This window comes from Apteryx rowi, unplaced genomic scaffold (genome assembly GCF_003343035.1).
Source record: "Apteryx rowi isolate R43461 unplaced genomic scaffold, aptRow1 scaffold_10, whole genome shotgun sequence".
NCBI lineage: Eukaryota > Metazoa > Chordata > Aves > Apterygiformes > Apterygidae > Apteryx > Apteryx rowi.
Window position 1 is genome coordinate 2,522,697 of NW_020447197.1, and position 21,594 is coordinate 2,544,290.

Here is a 21,594-nt window from a genome sequence, read left to right on the forward strand (position 1 = left end):
GGCTTATACAGTAACTGCTAAACACAAAAAATATTTTAATAATTCACTTTATAATAGAACCAAAAAATGTCAATGCACCAAGCCTCATGCATCATTCATGTGCASAGTATAACACTATGAATTCTACCAGCACTCGTACACTGACCATGGATAATCAATCAAAAATGGAATGCAGTAGAACAGGTATTGTTTAAAAGATCTGTATCTCCATGTGACTCAAATTTCCTTTATTTTAGTAGATCAGACATATCCATTAAAAGCCAACTGATAGGTGTTATTTCTTTCCATAGGACTAAAATGTCATTAGTTTTTTCTCCCCTTAAAGGGATCACACTGAAAATCAGTATGTGTGCAGTGTAAAGAGAACATATTTAGAGTTTTGATCATAAAGATGATATACATATACATACACACACACACACACATATATATATACAGAAAGGTTTTGTTCTTCTCCGAACTAGTAAGTGATCTGAAAAACATGATAACAGAGAGGATTATAAGTACCATGACAAGGTCCAACCATGAAAAGACATCCTGTCCATTCAAAGCTGTTGCCTTGAGCAATTTCAACACATGCACAGTAATTCTAGACCATTCTAGTTGATTATTATTCATTATTCTGTTATGATTGTAAAGCCTGTTCAATGAAGATTAGGAAGAAAAATTAAAATAGCAAACGTTTTTAATATCAATATATTTCCTTTTACTTCTTCCCATTCCTAAGAGAGTCAAATTTTAATCTTTCTTCCAATATATATTTGGCTTTTAATTTAGCATTTTCTCAGTCATAACTGAATGCTATAGCTGTTCGTCTTCCACTGTTTCTTTTTCTGTGCAGTAGTCTCTCTGTTGTTTCTTTATTTCAATCTCCCACCTTTTTCTTCTTCTTCCTATGTACCCTTCCTGGGAAGAACAACAAAGGACACTGAACAAGAACTAAGGAATGACTAGTTAAGCACAGATTCTTTCTCAGGGAAAAGTGAACTTAAAGACTCTACTAATGATACAGATAATGATACAGATTTGTGGAAGAAAGTCTAGGATGCACATCCACTTAAAATCCCAATTTTCTACTCTGTGAACAGTAACATGCAAGTAGACATTTGGTGTGATGGAATTGGTCAGCATGAGAGGAGATGAAGATTATGACAGACATTATGAGCATTATTTTCTAATCCTAGAAYCCTTTCATCCTAGTCATTAATAGTTCTTTGCTAAATGGGACTTCATCCTTCAGTCCTTGTGTCTATGAAACACCAGGTACAAAAATATGGTAGAACAAAGGTACATAGTGAAGAACATCCTAAGAGGGTTCAATGGTCTTTTGGGCTGCCGTTTGTGCCTGTTTCTGGAAGAAGCCTTGTCAATCCAAATTTAAAAAGAGAAAAGTCATAAAGCCTATTCACATCTGTCCTTCATTTACTCGCCTACATCAGTGCCGTGGCAAATTGCCARTATTCTACCAGTACCCATGTTACTGCTGTATGATCTTCACACAACTCCGTATTTTCTCTTGAAGAATTTTTTAAACATGACACACATGCATGGAAATGCATTTCTGAGTGGAAACATTAAAAAAATTCTGATTAGAAATACTTCTCTCTAAATCAATTCTTCTGTTATTCAACTTCTCATATTAAGGTTTCTGGTACTAACTTACCCTTTTCCCYAGTATTTTTTACATTTTCATGTTCCAAGCACATAGTTTATCCTAAATGTCATGTAATACATTAGTGCTCTGAAAGACTCTACAAATGATTTAATATTTCCTTTCAAATTTTTATGTCTCTATTTAAACCTTAAAATAGTTTCTCCTTCTCCATGGTAACCAGACAGAATTAAAAAGTAAAAAAAAACAACCCACCACCTTTTAGGTCGCCCATAGAATGGTGCAGTCAGAGACAGTATAAAAAAACAAAATTTCTGAAATAGCTGCCAGATTCAACTAAGATGACTCTTTAGAAATTCTGACTACAAATGCAGCAGCTCGTCTGCACTAACACACAGTCACTAGAATCAAATGTTGTCCTGAAAGAAGAGAGTCTGTCCAAGGAGAAAGTGATGTGATGCATCACCCCAGGCATAAACCTGGCATTCAATGAAAAACTCAGATTTCTGATTAGTAACACAGTTTGGGGGATTCCATAATCTCCAAAAGACTCTGCTGCCATCCAAGTATTTTTTTCATAATCCTTTTGTTGAAAGTGAGTTTATGCAATTGCAAAAAAAGTATTATACAACATTCTTCTTGGTAAAAAAAGATACTTTAAAAATAAACACTTTACACTTTTGGGGGATTTTTTTTAAATAAACAATTTAACTGGTTATAATGTAACATCAGTGAGGTTGTATAACACTGTAATGCACAAGGCAATGGGATCAATCCAAGTCTACTAGGGAGAAGCTTAATATTTCAGTTTAGTCCTCTGGCGCTTATCTGAATCAGTTGGGGAAATTCAAGACAGGAGGTCTCTGAGATGGTATGTTATTAGCCACTATAATGCTCATCCAGTTATAGCTGCCTTCTACACGCAATTCTTTTCTATTTTCCGATCTCAGCTGAAAACATCCCAGCTGATACCTCTCTTTCATCTGTTTTCTTTTTTAAAGCTATGTTTGATCTCCTGTGCTAGGTTCCTCCTGTGAGAACTGAATGATCCTCAGTACTGGAGCAACAGAAATAGGATAAAACAGTAATGCAGACTGCAAGGTCACATTCTTAGGGACTTAAAGCAACAGTTTCTGCTTTAAAGCAAGGGCTCCTCCAATGGAAGTTTCAGAAGAAGAAAAAGGCTTAGATGAATTAGTCAATCCAAGAGTGACTCAGTCACCAATGGGATATAGGTTTCAGTACTACCATATAAAATGTATTCAACAAGGTATTCCCAATAGGGATATAAAGGAATAAATATTGCTGAACAAAGCTGTGTTAAAGCATCATATAGAATACTGCATACATTTCTGGACATTCATCCAAAGAAAGTGATTTCAGACTGAAACAGATGACAATCTAACATGTTATTATTATTATATTTATTATTATTATTTATTAGTAGTAGTTATTATTAGTTATTATTATTTATCTTTACAAAAACATCCTGGCCTACAGTCTGAAAGCAAAATGAAAATATAGCTGTATCACAATGCGATCTTCATCAAGTTTTATCAAAGAAAAATGTAAGGTTCAATGAATCTACTTTAAATCATTTGTAATGATTTAAATGGTATCAAAATACTTCGTCAGCTATCAAAGTATTATTCTGTGTTAGTGAACATTATAGAGCAAATACTGACAYACAGATTACTCAGAATACACATAGTCCATCACACACTAATAAGTTACACGTTAATTATGCAGTAATTAATCACATATATACCCTCAAACTTAGGGAAAAAATTTGGACATCTCCTTTTCAGTCACTTTGGCATCAAGAATGGCTTAACAACCATCTATTGTGTTAAAGAAACTTCAGAGGAGTCTATTCTCTTGTAACTGTTCCTTGAACTGTCAAACTCTGCCAAGATTGAAAAAAAGCGTGCCTAGGAATACATACTGCTTTTGATTTGGGGGGGGGGGGTGTTGTTTTTGTGTTTTTAAACTCAGATCAGTTACTGTCTATCTTGCTAAATTTGCACATTGCTGATCTTCATGAATTTATTTTTGTTGCCAAAAGAAGTGTTACAACAGCAGCTGCTTTTCTAAAAGAAGTTAATGCCAAACACACAAAGAAATCAGTTCAAGAGGTCTGCATATTTCTGGTTTATAACAAATCCTGACTGTAAGAAGTGTACAAATCCATAAAGTTTAACTCATTTGTAGTTTTGTATCTTCCTAGAGCCAGGGCTTACTGGGTTGATGTAGCGAAGAAAGAGCACCTCAGAGAGGGGAGGTATTTTGCTTGTATTAATAAATAACATGGAGGGAATATTATATCGGAGCAACGAGAGGGGAGTCAGAAACATCAATTTTGGGAGCCTGCTCTCTGTGGACCACACTCTGGCATCCTGGGAGAGCAACCACCTCCGCCCTTGTGAGCACACTGCGACAGCTCACACGACTCGGCATCTGTGCATGTGAAGGTGCCCTCAGAGACCCCTCAGTCCCATCCTTCACCATCAGAATCGACGATAACAAAATTGCTACATCCTGCTATTGAGCAGGGCTCAATGCCCCACGCTCATTCCAATACCTCAAGCTTAATGTCAGCTGTGCAAAATATGATTTAACACAAAGCAGAATCACATAAAATGAATAATACACACACATTTTTTTGACTATGCAAGTCAACCAAAATAACAACAAAATATTCACAATCTAAATGGAAAAACCCACACAACTTAACTACAAAACAAATACTCACAGAAAAGAAATAATTTCAAAATTATTTGTATGATTCACAAATTCAGATTTGTCCATGTGAAAGAAAGTACATGTAAATGAGATATCTCCATTTCTTTTACCTTAGCAATGGTCTCATGCAGTCTGAAAGACGGATCCAGCTCTTCAGTTTTTGTTGTATGTACAGGAAAAAGAGCTTCAAAGAGAAAGCTAGAATTCTGTGAAAAAGAAATAAGAAGCCTTTTAGGATTCCACATGCATTTATTTCTTCAAATGCTTACTGGATTTTGTTCAGAGATTCAAAAGTCTTCAAATTGTTTTAAAGTTTTGCTGATTATTAGACTTTATTTCACTGATATAATTAACTCATTCCAAGTCTCCAAAAGAAGAACCAAAAACTATTTATGACTTTGTTTCTGGAGTGACAGTTGTCTTTGTACCTATGCTTCCCAAAGAAGCAAAGAATTTTACCTAGAGGAAGAAAAAAAACACACATGGATTTCATTCTGTTCTACGCAAAAATCAGACATTTTATTAAATGAGTTAAGATTTAGTCTTCAGAAGACACATAAACACAATAACCACAGTATATGCTTTTCTCTTCTACAGTCATCCTCTTTCTGTATACAATAATACAATCTACATAATTGAGGATTTTTGTCAGCTCCCTAAAAGCACATCCTTTAGGCTGACCACCTTTTTACACCAGGCAACATAATGTATTACTTGTTCAAGATGTTCACCCCTTCTTGTACCATAAGAAAGCAACCAGTCAGGTGGCATATTTGCTGTCATAAGGAAACAACTAAATATCCAGGTGTGTACTAAAAGAAGCAAAACCAAACCAAACCCCAAACCTCAAAGGTGCACAAGTTACCTAATATGGGAATAATTTTGAACCTGCATTCCTGAACCTGGTATAATAGTGCAAAAACTAAACTAAGAAGAAAGGTTTTCTCTACAYTGATATAAGTCCTGAAAGTATTCCGTGCTGTAGATCCCTAACTGCCTGAAGTTTTGGCTTCTACGCATGGCCAGAATTGCCCCTCTTGGAAGAGCTAGGAACCTAGTGCCCATCTTATCACTGCGGGGATATAAAAGTCAGTGTAGAAGTGCACCTTGGTGGACTGAGGTGCTCAATTTGGTAAGCATAAATACACTTACCACTCACCAACAGCAATGAGTTCAGTACAAAAGCACAGAAACTATGGCCACAATTATTTCAGAGATCAGCAGGAGGATGTGGAAGTACATGACTATCATGCCATTTTAAATATTTGTTAGTTATAAGCAGTTCTTTTACATAATCATACGCTTCAAAGTAGATTCTGTGCTCAAACGCGCATATAAACAGAGACGCATCCAATCCTACGTTCTGAAGAGGAATAAGACTTCACTTCAATACCTGTGCCGAACTCTGGTTAGCTCTAGGCAATTAAGTTCAATATCATATTTTTAAAAGGCCTAAATATTTCCTTGCCCATGAATCTTATTCTGCATTTTGATGTTAATTTCGGATGCCAGCACCTAAGTACAATATTATTGTGTTTAGCTTGAATACCCAAAAGTCCTTTATTGGATTTCGTATTAAGTGCATAATGCATCGTGTGCCACGTACAATCACACACAGGCTTACCAGAGGGGTGAGCAGGGGAACGTAAAGGGACTGTAAGCCTCTCATTAACACACTTTCACCTAGCATGTCTTCCCATGTGAGCGCTGGGGAATTAGTCCTGTCCTTTATCTGACAAACCTCACAGAATCTCTAAGGAAGTATCAGCATGCAGATTCAGTGTCAGATTAAGTTAGCCTAGTCCTAGAACTCACTTACTTACTGCCACTAAGTTTTGTTTTCTGTACAGGCACAACAGTAAGAATAAAAGAAATGTATCCATCAAGAGAGGTTAAGTAGAGAAGTGTGACTTGTGAAATGAATATATTCTGCCAGATTCATAATCATAACATTTTACATATGCTAGTTCTAGAGTTTTGTGTAAGACCCAATAGGAGAGTGCCCCAATTCTGAGTACAATTTTTATGCTCTATCAAAATACATATAAAATTGTAATAGCAGCAATAAGAAGCTCTCAACATCCCTGGCCCAGAAATGCCTAAATCATCATGGGATAATAATATGATTCCATCTCTACAAAAATCATTTTGGAAAACATTTAGAGTCTCTTCAGATTGAATTCCAAATAAAATGCACAGAAGTCCAGAGTCCAGCTAAAACACTCTGTTATTTAAGACAAATAATTTCTCCGGTCTGGATTTCTTTCCAGACTGYTGGGCAACATTCTGGAAACGTGTCCTTTTCAAATACCAGCTTCCCATACCTATGAGACTAACATTTCTTCCGTTTCCTTCTCCTGACATTTACTGATCTTCAATACTTCTGTCCTTATACTCCAAAAACAACTCATAATCTGTAAACATAAGTAGTGAAGCCCTTCCTTTAAGAGCATTAAACCTGGCAATGATACTCAACTCATCCTTGAACAGTCATGAAGTTATTTGCATTCAGAGACTGTGCGCTGTGCAGCTGCAGAATGAAGTTCTGGTTACAAAATATTAATACTGATCTGTAATAACAGGATTGATTTGTAAGGTTTGCCCTCCACTATCTTTTCACTTGCTAAAAACAATCTGTAGGACTCACTGTTTTAAACCTCAGGAAATGTTTCTCTCTGGTTTCCTCAATTTAGTGCTTTGTTCTGGCTTGTACAACCTCTTTTTATGTGACTGAGCTTTGCTCTTTCACAGGCTGGGTTCTAAGCCATACAAAGGCTGAAGAAAAACAGCAGTTCAGCAAAAAAATGCTGTTAGCTTCAATTCAAACAACAGTYGTCAAGAAGAAGTAGAGAAACAAACTACCCTCTTCCTCAGAATGAGCTATACGAAATATCTGACTCATGTAGCACCGGTGGATAAAGTGGCGGTATCTGAAATATCCCTGCTCAATCAGAATTACATTTGTACTGCACAACGGAGTATGTCGCACAGACCCAAGAGCTAGTTCTTAATTGACACAGCATCGTTAACCGTCTTCCCGAACAAGTATGGAACACAAACCCATTATAATCATATCACTGATGTGATACACCAATATGCTCTGCTCAAGACTACTGAGCTCAGGCCTATAGTTCCCTACAGACCCTTTACTCCCTCAACCTCCTGAGATAGTACATGCACAGCTAACTTAAGCATCTTTGAGCAGTGTAACACGTTTCACAGACATGTTCATGTTCAGTGAAAGGTAGGCCTGAAAAAAAGTATGTTACATTGCTGGTAATTTTGTTTGCTTAATTTCTCTACAGGTTTATGATGGCATGATCAATATCCTATCAATATTTCCATACAGTTCTAGGGGTTATTTTTGGTAGGAAACTTCTACCACTTAAAAAAAAAAAAAAGTAATAATAAAAAAAAAGCACTGATTCATACAAATTTTTGTGTTCAGTCATGCCTGTGTTTTAAAATTTGTCACAGAAGTATCAGAATAATAAATAAAGTCATTCTTCCCTTCAGAAAACTATCATTTTTGTTAGATCCCAGGGAGAAGATGCATAGTCATTTATTATAAAGATAAAACACATACTTCAAAATTAATCCATAACACCCATTCATCTTTAAGTTTGTGCACTAATTTACAGAACCACGTCATTTCACTGGGCAGGGAGGTACGGAAGACTGTCATTCTGCTACAGGAGGGCTTATGCCATTTATCATCATCCACAAACTGCAATCAGTAACTTAGAAACAATTACATTTTTATACTAATCTTGAATACCTTACTGAGAGTCAGTGAGGGAAATGATTACTGAATTAGATTTGCTATAAGAGATCAGATTATAGCCCCATCTGCACAAATACTCCTTCTCTGGAATCTGAGACTTGATGGATCACACACATGCATAGCAGGGAAATGCTACTTGACCTGCTTTTATCCCATCTTACTTTAGACACATACCTGAGGTGCACAGGTAGGATTCTGGGCGTCCTGCACTCCTCCTCCCACACGCAACAACAAAAGACAAAAACACTGAAAGTCTATATTCATACTCACACTCTTAATTTAGGTGTCTTCATGAAGTTTCTAGTTTTAGAGGGGATGAACCCAGGCACTGTACGCAGTCTTTGAGATGCTGAATATTTTGATCTTCAACTCTCTATCAACACCATGCTGTAAACAGGCTGCTCCTTTTAAAAACCATGCACCAGACAACTTTTCCCCTTACTTGTAGATTTTACCCATTTATAAATATGTCGTCTACTCCTTCCCTACACATGAATCTTCTGCTTGCCTGAAGGTAACCAGGTAAGAATACAGTGGCTCAAGAATCTAAGAGAAACACAAGAGTGAAACCCTCAGCAGCTCACTCCATGAAGTCATGAGATGGCTAGTCTTGGTTTGTTTCTCCATAGATATCAATCACATTAACAGTTCATGAATTATATTAAGTGCATTTCTTCCTCTAATCTTTTATGAACAGCGGAAAGACAGCCAACACAGAAATAATGAAGATACATATAACAGCAATATTAATGAAAAGAGTGGAAAGAACTGCACGACAATCAAAGCCTTTGTGTGCACTGCAGAGTGCACACAAAATACACCAAATGACTACAATTTTATATATTTATACACAGTATAGATCATTTTTATTAGAATGTACTTGTGCACTTGTGTGTGTTTGTATGCATATACACACTCAGATAGTACTTACAAACAGTTGATCCAAGATTACTACCTGAAGTAACTTGTGGGCATCTAAAATATCTTACCCTATACTTATAATAGGACATGTTTACCTTTTTTTTTTTTTTTTTTTTAAATAAAAGACATTGCCATAACAAATTACTAGAACAGAAAGCATATTCTGGTTCTCTTGTCTTTTATTGTCATTCAAGTATTATGCTCACCAGAGAAAGCTACATTAATTTTCCAAACAACAGAAGCTCCCTCTTTATCTAGAATGTATGTGGCAGAGACACAGGTCTAGATGATGTTTCAGGATTGCTCTCAGCATTTAACAGCAAGAGCAACACTTTCCAACAGCGGGCAACTGAATTAGCCTCCTCAATTATTCTTTCAGCAAGCTCACATTAGCTTTTTTTTTTTTTTTAAACAGCAATTTGCTATGCAAATTTCTAGTAAATACACACTAAGAAAAAGACATGCTAATCCAAAGTGCACTAAAAACAAGTGTATTATACCTTAATGTTTTTCACCCACAGCAGGAGTTAGAGCTACGCTTGCTATCCTCATACTCTCCCACACTGATTTGCTAAACAAAACTCATTTGACTTCACTTCTACTTAGGCACTAATATCATGGAGAATTCAGATGACTACTATTATCATCTACACTCTCGCTGTTGAAGATGTCAGACTAGAACCCTGCTGACATAGGAGCAGTGGCTGTAGCGCATCTTGGGGATTGGATGCAGGTCACAAGAGGCAAGGAGTAGACAGTAACAGCAAGGGTTAGGGAGGCTTCTAATGGCCCCTTCATTTTGCCTTTCCACCCAGCTGCTAGGTAATAACTTACACTCACTTTGCACAATGTACACAGTGTTCTACATATTATGGAACTGAATAATCTCATGATGACATTCATTTATGGAGAAACTTTTACAAGGTTAGACCACTATTAAGTTAAACAGATCCTAAGATCTAGATGCCCAACTTCCGTTCATGCCTTTGAAAATGTCCTCTTTGCTGTTTATTGCCTTTTGTAAATTGCTCTGTGGGTACCTAGCGCTCCAAATGGATTAGGAATGTTTGCTCTCCTGAAAGTAAGTTACCTTTTTATAATACAATTCATACAAGCTTTAGAAAAGACCCTGCCAATAATCCTTGAATTCCCAGCTAAATCCTTTTTGTTTCTCTCTGAACCTCTTCAGAAGAGAAATGGACAGGCATGGCATATGTACTTGGAAGCTGGCTTCCCAAACCTCCTTTATCCCATCTTCCTTTTAGAATGATCAGTTAACCTGATCTTTTCAATACTAATTTAATGAAGCATTCTGTGAAATTAGAAAGACATTGATGTTCCACTTTTCAAATAATGGGTCACTTCTGATTAAACTTCGACTGAACAGTCAACTTTCAATCTTAAAACAAATTGCCTCCTTTTCTTTTTAATTTGAACCCAATTTCCTGCTGCCCTCAGGTCTCCTGACAGTAATTAATTGATTTATGAAATGATTAAATGGGGATCGAAAATGCAAAAAGAAAAACCTAAAACCCCCAAACCTGGCTTCCTCTCATTTATTTATGATGAACACTAAAATTCACTTCTGATTTACTAGACTCATTTTCCTAACTTATCTTATCCTTCCTCATTAATAAACTGAACAGAATGGTTCACCTTATAAAGGTACTAAATTTGCCATCCCTTGTGTACCTAGTTATGGCATACCTTCAATTTATGTTCCAACTTTCACCCAATGCATTTTAAAGCATGAATAAAATCCCACAGCACTTTTGGTGATTTAATGTAAAACAGTAAATACCAAGCCATATTTTAGAAATCAGTTTTGTTGCCATTAAAAAAATCAACTTCTACTACACAGTGGGTTTTCCCTGGCCTTAGAACTGGAAATAGCTAAGCGGTACATAAAACAGACAATTTTCTTTTCGTTTACTAGGCTGGGACAATGCTGCATCTACAACAGCAAGATTCCTGTTTGCTTGACTACTACTTCGGAAACTGTTAAATTATTTGTTAGGAAAGTCAAAGAAGGTATCTAATAATTCCTTAATATGCTCTCATTCCACACTTGCATACATTTGTCTTGCCTGTTGAATTCTCCCCAGCATTTATAAAAGGAATCACCTCTCTCCTTCAACCTGCAGAATAATACACAGCAGCTAAAGCCAGAGAACATAACTGGTTCCCTCCAAAAGGATGCAAATACTGTCTCCAGAGCTCTCCAAATTCACACACTACAGAATTCAGGTTCTGGGGTAGCTCCTCATGCTGAAGTTACACCAACAGCATTTAGATACTAACAGAAGACAGAAGGAAATTTCCAGTGTGCACATTTGGGAAGAATTAAGTACCATTCAGCATCTAAGCAGTCTACAAAGTCTACAAGCCTGATCGCTCTCAGTCAGCAATAATGATAGATCTGAAAAAACATGGTCTTCAGACCAGACTCCTTTAATCGGTTTGACTTCAGCCTCGTCAATATTTGTGTCCGTTTGTTATCCACAGTTTTCACTCACTTTGACCTGGGTGATTATGATATCTGGCCACAGAAAATGAAACTAAGACCTCCTTTTGCATCTTCAGCTAAATGCAACCCTTCTCTGTCCCATCCAATGTGGGCTGTATTTTATCAAGAATTTAGAAGTACATGGCTCTGGCTTCTTTTACTATTTTAAAGTGACAAAAGTCAGGATACCTATACTATATTGATGCAAGTCCAAGACCTCAAGGAAGGGAAAACATCAAGCACATGCCTTCCTATTGCATCCTTTAAGAATTAACCAAAATATGTCCTTATTAGAAGTGAGGGCAGGGAGGAGCCTATGTGTGTGCGGGCACATGTACACATGCATTTACAACACATATGTGGCATCTATTCTAAACAGGCCTTGCACTGGCTAGTCCTGCAGGAATATTTGAAAAAGGAAGATCCAGGACATCATGACCATAATTCTTAATATTCCTGCAGAAGGAAGTCTAACAGCATGAAAGCAAAAGACACATGAGAGGAAATGATTGAAGGGAAGCAGTCAGCAGAACAAAAATCTTCCTGAAACCTGAACAGGCTGAGCAGTACAGGCATTCCAGTTTAATGCTGCCATGAGTGCTAAACTCTGCAAAGCAATAGGAAAGGAAGAAAAAAAAAAAAAGGATGAAAGCTAAGAGAAAGCTGTTCTATTTTCTTAACATAGATCACAGAATAATGTCTAGTAGAAGACGGTTTAGCAGTGTAAAGTCTCTGCTGTATGAGAATACACTGCACTGAGAATATAATCTGTTGCCCATCTACATACATAGGCTGGATCTCTGCTATGACCTACTAACGCGTTTCGCTCTTTCTGCCTTTTTGTAATACAACAGCACAAAGGTTAGACTTGCAGCAACCTGAGGTGCACATGCAAACATGCGGTGTCTGGACACTGAAACACAAAGCAAGTAATCAGTGCTCACCGTCAAAAACAACCTGCGAAACAAGTCCAGTTGGAAACTTGAATTTGCCTGCACAGCATACACTATAAAGCTGTACTAGTACCCCAAACTATTACCCAGAAACCCAGGGGTCTACAATTGCATGAGGAATTGTCTGCATCAGCGCCAAAAATCTGCCATAGCATGAAGGAGAAAAACACGTCAGAAGAAAAGATAAAGGGAGAACAGTGAGCAGAACACAAATATCTCTGAAACCTGCACTGCAGGCTCTCACTAATTCCTTCTTCCATCTTACCCTAACTCAAGCAATTGGCACCTGGTGTGTTGGCAGCAAACACACAATTGTATTCTTCTGTGAAACAGGTGTTTCATCTCATATCAGCTAAAAGGCCATCTCTTCTCCATCTTCCTCTTTCTTCTGGCAGGATAGAAGAGATTGAATCAGAGGTTTCACTGGAAGAAGTGTCAGGAAAAAGAGCAACAGAAGAAGGCATCTCACAGACTAATAAATAGTTTATTATCAGCCATCTGGCAAACTTTTCTTTTCAGAAGGTGCTACAGTCTGAAAGAGATTTTTAAACAGGTTTACTGAAAAGTGCATCATGTAGCACAAAACATACCAAAGCCAAAGTGTGGCTCTCAAATGTGTGGGTTAAATTAAATCAATGAAATGACACTAGGGATTAATGCATGACATGTAGTATTTCACACTAATACAGGTCCTTGAAGCTGCAAATACTATAACCAGAAGAAAATGCATACCTCTGCATCTCACTAGCAGACTGACTTTTCCCTGTATAACAGCTGGTCTTGACACCTAATTAAACATTCCAAAGCAAATCTACAAAGGATTACAAAGTGGTATAAAAGCTGTTTTTCACTGATTATTATTTAAAGACATAAAATGTGCATGTTTTAAAATTATTTTTGAAAAGCAGAGCTTTGCAGTTGCCACAGCCTAATGCAATATGCAAGTTAAAAGTCTCATCTCGAGTGAGAATGTCCCTACTGCGTGAAAATGGGCATGGCAGGAGGAGTTTCTGCCAAACGCCTTTTCTCTGCTAATTTCACTATTTATTTTACTACAGAACTTTTAATAAACAAAAACAAACTTATTTTCTGTTTAAGCTTCCTGCTAAGGATGTGCACTAACCTTGTGAAGTCACTATAGGCAGGCTGTAAATGCTGGAAGAAATAAGAAATGCCTGCCAAATCAGAATGAACAATTTATTTTATTATTAAACTCAAATGTAGCCAGAAAAACTTCAGCCCACAGATAGGAAAAGAATTTAAGTACTTTTTACTCATATCCTTTAATTCAGTGTTTTCGTCCTTGCATTGGGAAGTAAATTGAAAATAATCACTATAAAGCTATAAATTCACAGATCACAGCCCAAAGAAAGTGATTTCTAGGATACTGGGATGCTTGCATTACTTTATTCCTCTCTAGAGTCTTACCTTGCTGTTTCTCAAATTGAAGGCAAAATCAGCAGCGTAAGTAGGAGTAAGCAGCCCAGCCAGAAATCTGGAACCTCACAGAGGATCTTTCCAAAGCTTCAGAAGGTTAGAAACAGGCGGCTCAGCCCAGGTTCATTACAGATAAAATACACCCATGAATTGGGTGCTTTTATTACATCTTATTTATGCGTTATTTTTTGAAAAATACACTGAATTATACTAGGCCTTACCTGAACTTTAGCAGAGGTACCGAAGGATCTCATTTGTATGAAAAGCAAATATCCAACCTACTGGGGTTAGGCCAGAACAAATTCAGTTCCAGTTTGATCTGYAATTACTGACGGGAGAGTGGGATCCTGTGTGTTCCCAGCACAGATCCTGTGACTCCATTGGTCTCCCTACCACCACATCTTCCCAGGCAGTACTTCTCTTGCTTTTGGTCATGTAGCTCCTCCAAGAGATTATTTCTTACTATAACTCATCTGATAGGAAGAAAATGAAGGAAACAAGTATTTCTGCCTATAGCCTTATAATTATGTTCAATGCTTTTCTGCTCAAATATAGCATTATAGTAGAATAATCCATTCTGAACTAATCCTCTCCAGAACACCACTGAAAGCTGGAGTTTGAAGCAAGCAGTGGCAAGAACATAAATAGCAACTGCGAAACAGAGGGAAAACCACACAACATATTAACAGTCTGGAAACTTCCAAGAAATTACAGTGCAAGAAGAAACTGTGAGCTGCAGGTAAGGTGACCAGTCAGAGAAAAATGGGAAAAGTTTCCTCTACAGCCTCAGATACACTAGACTCTCCTACACTGTGTTGTGGATAAGCTTTTAATTAGATGAGCTTACCAGGAGAAACACATCTAGAAAGGAACAACGCCTACGTAACCCATAAAATTTATACCAAACTGTATTTTTATTATTCTTCTAGTAACTTTTGGTTTTTAATGTATGATTACAATTTTAAAGGAGTATTCCAGGAAAAAACATTCTCAAGGTAAGTCCACTCAGGACTGTAAGAATTATATTTGTATAGGGGCAGTATAAAAGACAGCAATTCGCTGAAGAGCCTAAAGCAGTTTGGTGCCTAACACCCAGTTACATCCATTAGATAGGAGCTGCCAAGTTAAGTGCTTTATTGGTTTAGAGCCGTATTCTGTGAAACAAGTTCCAAGGGAATCAGTGGCGAGGATTTAAAGGCCTTTTGGGAAGTTTTGTTTCAGCAATTCATGAGTTATTGAAAAATAAGTTACAAAGGGTTATACTGGATTTTTTATGTCAGTGGTTTAAAGGCCAGCAGATCTAACACACAGCGAAGACCAGAGGATAAAAAAATTTACATTTTAATTGATTTTCATTAACTATGTATCACTGCCTTTTTAACGGTGAAAAGATGAAAGTGAGCAGAGATTTTTCTTAAGGAGCTCATATTGAAACTTTTTAATGTTGCAGAATGGTTGACTCTAAGATTAATGGTGCTAAGTATCTACTGACATTATTCTCAATTAGATCCCGTACAGTCTATGTATTCCCAAAGCAGTAACAAAAGTGGCAGCACAGTCGCTGACAAATCTCTTTGTCTCAGCTACGTACTCAAAACATTTAACAGAGCTGCCACTCCTTCATAACAGTGGAACAATTCACTGCTCTCTTTTACCAAAAAGTAAGGACAGTTCAGGTGACTTATTACTTGCAAGAACTTTCTTAATTCAGCTTTTGAAAACTCATTTATGAACTGTATTTTGTTTATCTTAAAGGCCTACAGAACTTGCACATTTTAAAAGCCAATGTAGCAAGGACTAAAACATAAAATCACCTAAAAATACGGGCTATTCTTAGAACTCGCACAATATTCTACATCACCTTCTCAGTTTCAATTCAATTAATGGAAGAATGGGAGATTACCATTTATCTCCAGAAGTCTGAAGCGAGTCTTTCACATAATGATTAGAAGAATCTGAGTTTTCAAAAGTCAAAATATTTTTAGAAAGTCTGTCAGCTTATCTTGTGTCAAAAGTAATCAAGAAAGTTCCAGGATTCTTTCGACTGACCTTACTGAGATCAGGTCCCACTGGGTAATCTAGCAATGGGATACCTTTACTGTATTGGTCAAATAAAGGACACCTTTCCTGATTTAGGTGTCCGACCAGGGGATGTGTTTGTTACATGAGTACTGGTAACAGTCTACTTTGCTGCCCACTAACAGTAAAGAAATTCCTCCCCCTCCACAAACTGCTGTGGAACACAGAGGCAATGGAGGACACTGTTTTTAAAAGGCAGAATTCAGCCTGTCTCCATCCTAAACCAGTTATATACAAGCAGACTCCACTCTGAAAGATTGCTCTACGGTGCAGCTGTGCAGTAAAGGCTCCAGCTAATGCTGCAAGCCTTACGGAAAATACACCACCACGCTCATCAAGCTGCATAACCTTTAGATCAGAGCCTGCTCGCATCCACCAGTAACAATACAAACTAACTTTCCCCCCACAAAGAAACCAGCAATAACGTCTTCAAAGCAAGTATTTATCAAAAGCCTTATCAAATGGTTTTTAAACAGCCATGCTAAATAAGATGTACCAAACATTACAAGACTTGCTTGCCAGGTACTCATGCATTTTATCTGGACTTGCAACTAACCACCGATTACCTTATTCTCATCTACTGAAGATTCATCAACAAAAGTATAACTGACTCAAATCCCAGCTGTTTGACAGCCCAGTGATCTTGAGATTTTTTTAAATATTAAAAGACAAAACTGAGTGCCACGCTACTGCTATCTGCCGACATACAACAGTTTCTGATACTCTTTCTAGATACTCAACCAGAAGATTTCAGGCTCTGCTGAGTTTAGCACTCAGAACAACAATGGTAAAATGTTATCTTGAATGCAATATGCCATTCAGTCCTCCAGGGAGGAGAGCTAACTGGGGGTGCCTTCTATCCTGAGGTAATACTTGTTTTCAGTAGTTAGATGCTTTAGTAAGCTATCAAACGGAAGCAGTAATTTATGTCTAAGAAAATTTCTCATATATCTTCCCATCTCCCATTGATCCTGTTCACTTCCAGGTTGTCTGTCTCCCATCTGCTTTCAACAGCTCTCAGTCAGTTCCAAGAGGATGAAGAACCCGTGAGAGTCTGCAAGGAAAGGGTTTACAGCAACACTCTGCACTCATGCAGTGTGAAGGCTAAAGCAGCTGTGCATTTTTTACACTGTGTGGCAGATTAATATAACGGATTTTCCCCTCCTGGATGCACTGTGGAACATCTGGAACATCAAAGCACTAAGATTTGTTAGACGAAATAGGTTCTTGTCTATTGGAGCAAAGAAACATATCTGTGAAATTTTTGTATCTTATCACTGTATTCCACAGGCAGCCTTTGGCATAACGGCATTTGCCAGTGGATTGTCAGGTTGCTGCTTCTTATGCATGTGCTGAGACTAAACACAGCTCGGATGTCACAGGATGATTTCCATGATAGTAATGTCCACAGCACTTTTTTTCTCAGCTCAGGACATATCTCCAGTTTTTGATCAACAAAACATCATGAAGAAGTTCAGGTTCCCCATGTAGCAAGCCATTCTTCACATCTTTAGTTTAAATTCTGTTGGAGAACTTCCAATCCCTGTCATTATTTCACAGTAACAAAAAAACTAATTTTCCGTACTGATCAGTGATGAAATACTCTATAAATCAATGTACTTCACTATAACATTAAAAAGAAAGTACCCACACTATTAGATGATAAGGCTCAGAAATTAAAAGCATTAGCTACAGTCATAGGAGCTTGGATAAAAACTACAAAGAATATAATTTCTTTTGCTTCATGGTAGGAGATAAGCAACTAGCAAAAAAGAAAACAATCCAAAAACAAAACCAAACCCAAAACTTTTTCCTTTAGTATGTTGTTGCATGATTTGTTCACTTTCAGCTCCAGACCACTGTTCTGTTCTACACAACAAGGTTTTTCTAAGACATACCRGATGAGTTTGCCAGAAAAATATCACTCCTTCAAGATGATGTGAATTGAGAGACAATGCTATTTTCAAAGGGTGGCATCCAACTCATGCAATAAATGCCATGTAAAAAGAGGACATCATGAGTTTCACCAGTATTAGTGAAATAACAAAGACTCTCTACCATGAGATTAAGTAACTACATATTCACATTGTTCAATAAAACAATTCATACAGTTGAAACTCAAATGTGTTTTGGCTTGTAAAACACTGAGCCATTAACCTTAGCAATGTCAGCATGCACTCAGTACCAAATTCAACTAAATTAGCATCCAAGGGAGTATGTAAGAGCACACTTCAGACAGACTAATGTATTAATGTATTACTGGTGATTACTAAAGTGAGTAACCCATGAATGTATTGAAGGATTTAAAAAGCACTAGTATATCCTAAGGACAGACAGAAAAAGAGAAAACCATGATGATCAGAAGAAAGGTAGTATGAATAAAAAAAAGCATGACTATTAGAAAAACACTATAACCCATAAGTGGAAAAGGCAAGACACATGAGTATCTGTCATTTGCACCTACTTTCATGACTAGTCTCAAGATAATCTGCTGGAGACAGTTTGGACTAGTTTTTTGGCTTTTGTTTTTTTAAATAAACACATGGCAATTTATCTCTTGTCCACAGACAAAAAATGCAACCTCTCTCTTCACCATGATGTATCTAACACTATTGTTACACCTTGTTGACCATAAAGTTCTACTCCAATGTCCATAAAATATCCCAGGAGTAAATTCAGCAGAACCAAACTCTCCATTGACAGCTTAGAAAGGAAATCTTGGATTCCTAAGCAATCCACATTCTGACAGTACAGAAATGTACATTTATCCCTTTGCAAAGATCTTTCAGCTTCTGCTAGTTTAAATATACTTGTACTTCAATCCTCTCTTGAAATACATGCATGGAACATCTTCCATAACTTCTCATGGGCAACTACCAGCTATGTGACTCCTTAAAAAGTTCAACATATACCAGGAAARAAGGGGAGGAGGAGGAAAGTGAGGCAGAGAGAAGCAGATGAAATATTAACTCATGTCTAGGTCGAACCTAAATAAGAAAGGCAGAACCATTATTCAGCAGGAAAGGCTACCAAAGTGCAGACAATCACAGTAACACACTGCTTTATGCAAACTTCCTCTTAGTCTAGCTGCAGAATGGGAAATATGGCTTCCGTTCAAGGTAGGAATGTCTCTGGTAGATGCCCCTCTGAAGTAATGGGGTCAAACAAGCAGAACTAATTCTCGTCTAAGGACATTTCAGCTTATGCCACAAGCCCAGAACAGCTAAGGCTAAAGAAAGTACATGTTTTTTTGTACATCCACTCTTTTGTCTTCCAGCTTGAATTCAAAGTCCTGGCTGCTACCACAGCATCTGTTTTTCAGAGACTCTTCCACATATGCAGTCATTCAGGACAAATGCATTCTGCAAGACTAATGCCACAGGAAAAGGGAGATGCTGATGCACAATGCTAGTTACAAGCTATGCTCTCAACGCTAGATCCATGGTGAATGTTCCATTACAGAATGCAAGACTATGCCCTGCCTTGATCCTTCTAAGAAAATGATGCCATGATGCTATTTGCTTCTACTTGAAGCCCTTGATCAATACATTTAGATCCAATAAATGAATTGGTACTTGATCACATATAGTCCAAGAGGACATAAATAATACCAGAGGAAAGACAGCATAAAATTCACCAGAACAGCCTAGTCAGCTGTAGATCAATGTAGTCAGTCAGAAATCTTGAGACAGGAAAGAGTAGAGACTGGAGGACATACCAAAAGAGAAAGAGGAAATGATCTGTAGCTGGAGTACCAGTAGGATTAATGACGAGATACAGAATACTGAGATAACTGCATTAAAAATACAGAGATCAGAAACAGAACATAAAAATTGACTGCTTTTAAGCACTGTAACTGTTTGACCAACAGACTATATTAGTGATACAAAAATGATTCTTAATAAAGGGCATTATAAATCAGACAAACCATGATTGGTTTAGATATATGTACACACATAGATGGGTGTGTATGCATGTGCAGTTAAATTTCTCACTTTACACGGTGTTTGCTGACAAAGCTAGATCACAGGCTGTGCTGCCTTCCATAACGCCACCTCGATTCACTATAAATATATAAATAATAATGCTTCACAAGAACCTTGTTAGAGAGAAGGTAAGAGAAGAGTGTCAGAAATTTACAGAGACAGCTATCAAGGTTTGTTCACAGTATATCCAGCTGCTTCATATTAAAACACATTTTACATTCTCAAGTAAGTTGCAGCTCAGCTGTTGTAGCTAAAAGATAGAGGTTGTGTCACTGGTGATTACCTATCCTTCTCATGAAGCTGCACATTTTTTACTGTTTTCAGTTTTGTCGACATATTCAGCCCATTCTGTATCAGAGACAAACTGTTCTTTTAAAGAAACAGTAGCTTTGGAGAAATTCTGGCAGCCAGAGAAATGGTCATAGCTCACTGATAGGCAGAAATGAGCTTTATTTTCATGGCTTGTTCTGTGAAATATAAGACACAGTGCTGAGGAACTTATAACTGTTATGGACATAGGTATTCTCATCTGGAAATAGAGCCAGTGGCCATCAACTACTCTACTGAATTACCTTTGCTGTGACGATCGATAATGCAGTTGCAAGTTTGAAAATAAAAATAACTATGAGGACTTCCTACAAGTTCCTCTTAATTTAAACTTCTCACTAATGCTAACTGCTTAGACACTTTCACTGAACTAAAATAAATAATATAAATATCACATCAAGGTCAGACCTGAAACTGATTCAGTTCAGTGAATCAATAATGACAGGGAACAGAATGACCCAGTCACCAGTGGGACAAAGACAATGGTTCATGGTGTGGTTAACACATGAGGTTACTCATTACTAAATGCTAATCCTGGGAATGCAAAACGTTATTCCTTCTTTGTCGCTAAAATTCTTCAAAGTCAACATTTACAGAGTGACTAAGTTCTCCCCCTCCACTTATTTCCTCAGTTATTGCAGGAGAGTTATCAATGACAAACCTCCTTCAAGGAGGCTGTGATTCATTTAGAAAAAAATATTAACAACCTAGTGTAAAACAGAGTAAGTTAACACAGGACTCTTAGTTTGGATACGCACACACACATATTAATATATTTAAGGTGCAAGATGTGAGAATCCATAGCGCTGGCCTCCTCAGACAATAGGAAAAACACAGAAAAAGAGAAAAGGTTTCTTAGTAACTGATAGTCTTTGGCGCAGAATTAGTCCAGACTGTAGTTCTGGGGACCAGATGACGTTGTCTCAAGACAGGAGCTCACTCTTCTGGTAAGCTGCTTGATCAGGTCAACATACCACAGGATAAAAGTTTGATCCTAAAGGACTAGTCAATGGAAAATGGAATAACCAGCTTTCATTGGTGCTGATGGGACTCAAGGGAGACGCATCCTCTTCTGCTTTTCAAGATTGCAACTCTCTCTTTTAGACCATTGGAACTATACAGATTAAACCAATGAATCAGAGGTCTAATACTTGAATCATATGAGTCAACGCAGACTGAGAATGGTAATCTTGGCTTTCAGTCAGTTTGGAAAGTCCCCACTTTTACTGGCAATTCTTTAACAATAT

The 21,594-nt window shown here is 37.4% G+C and overlaps 1 protein-coding gene across 1 annotated transcript in view; it reads right to left on the bottom strand.

Annotated features, from left to right (window-relative positions):
- NAALADL2 (N-acetylated alpha-linked acidic dipeptidase like 2) overlaps positions 1-21,594 on the bottom strand; it is a 305,207-nt gene that overhangs the window by 70,982 nt on the left and 212,631 nt on the right. Inside the window, exon 11 of the mRNA XM_026060735.1 lies at positions 4,465-4,560. Coding sequence (XP_025916520.1) covers positions 4,465-4,560 — 96 coding nt within the window. The remainder of the gene's footprint in view (positions 1-4,464; positions 4,561-21,594) is intronic.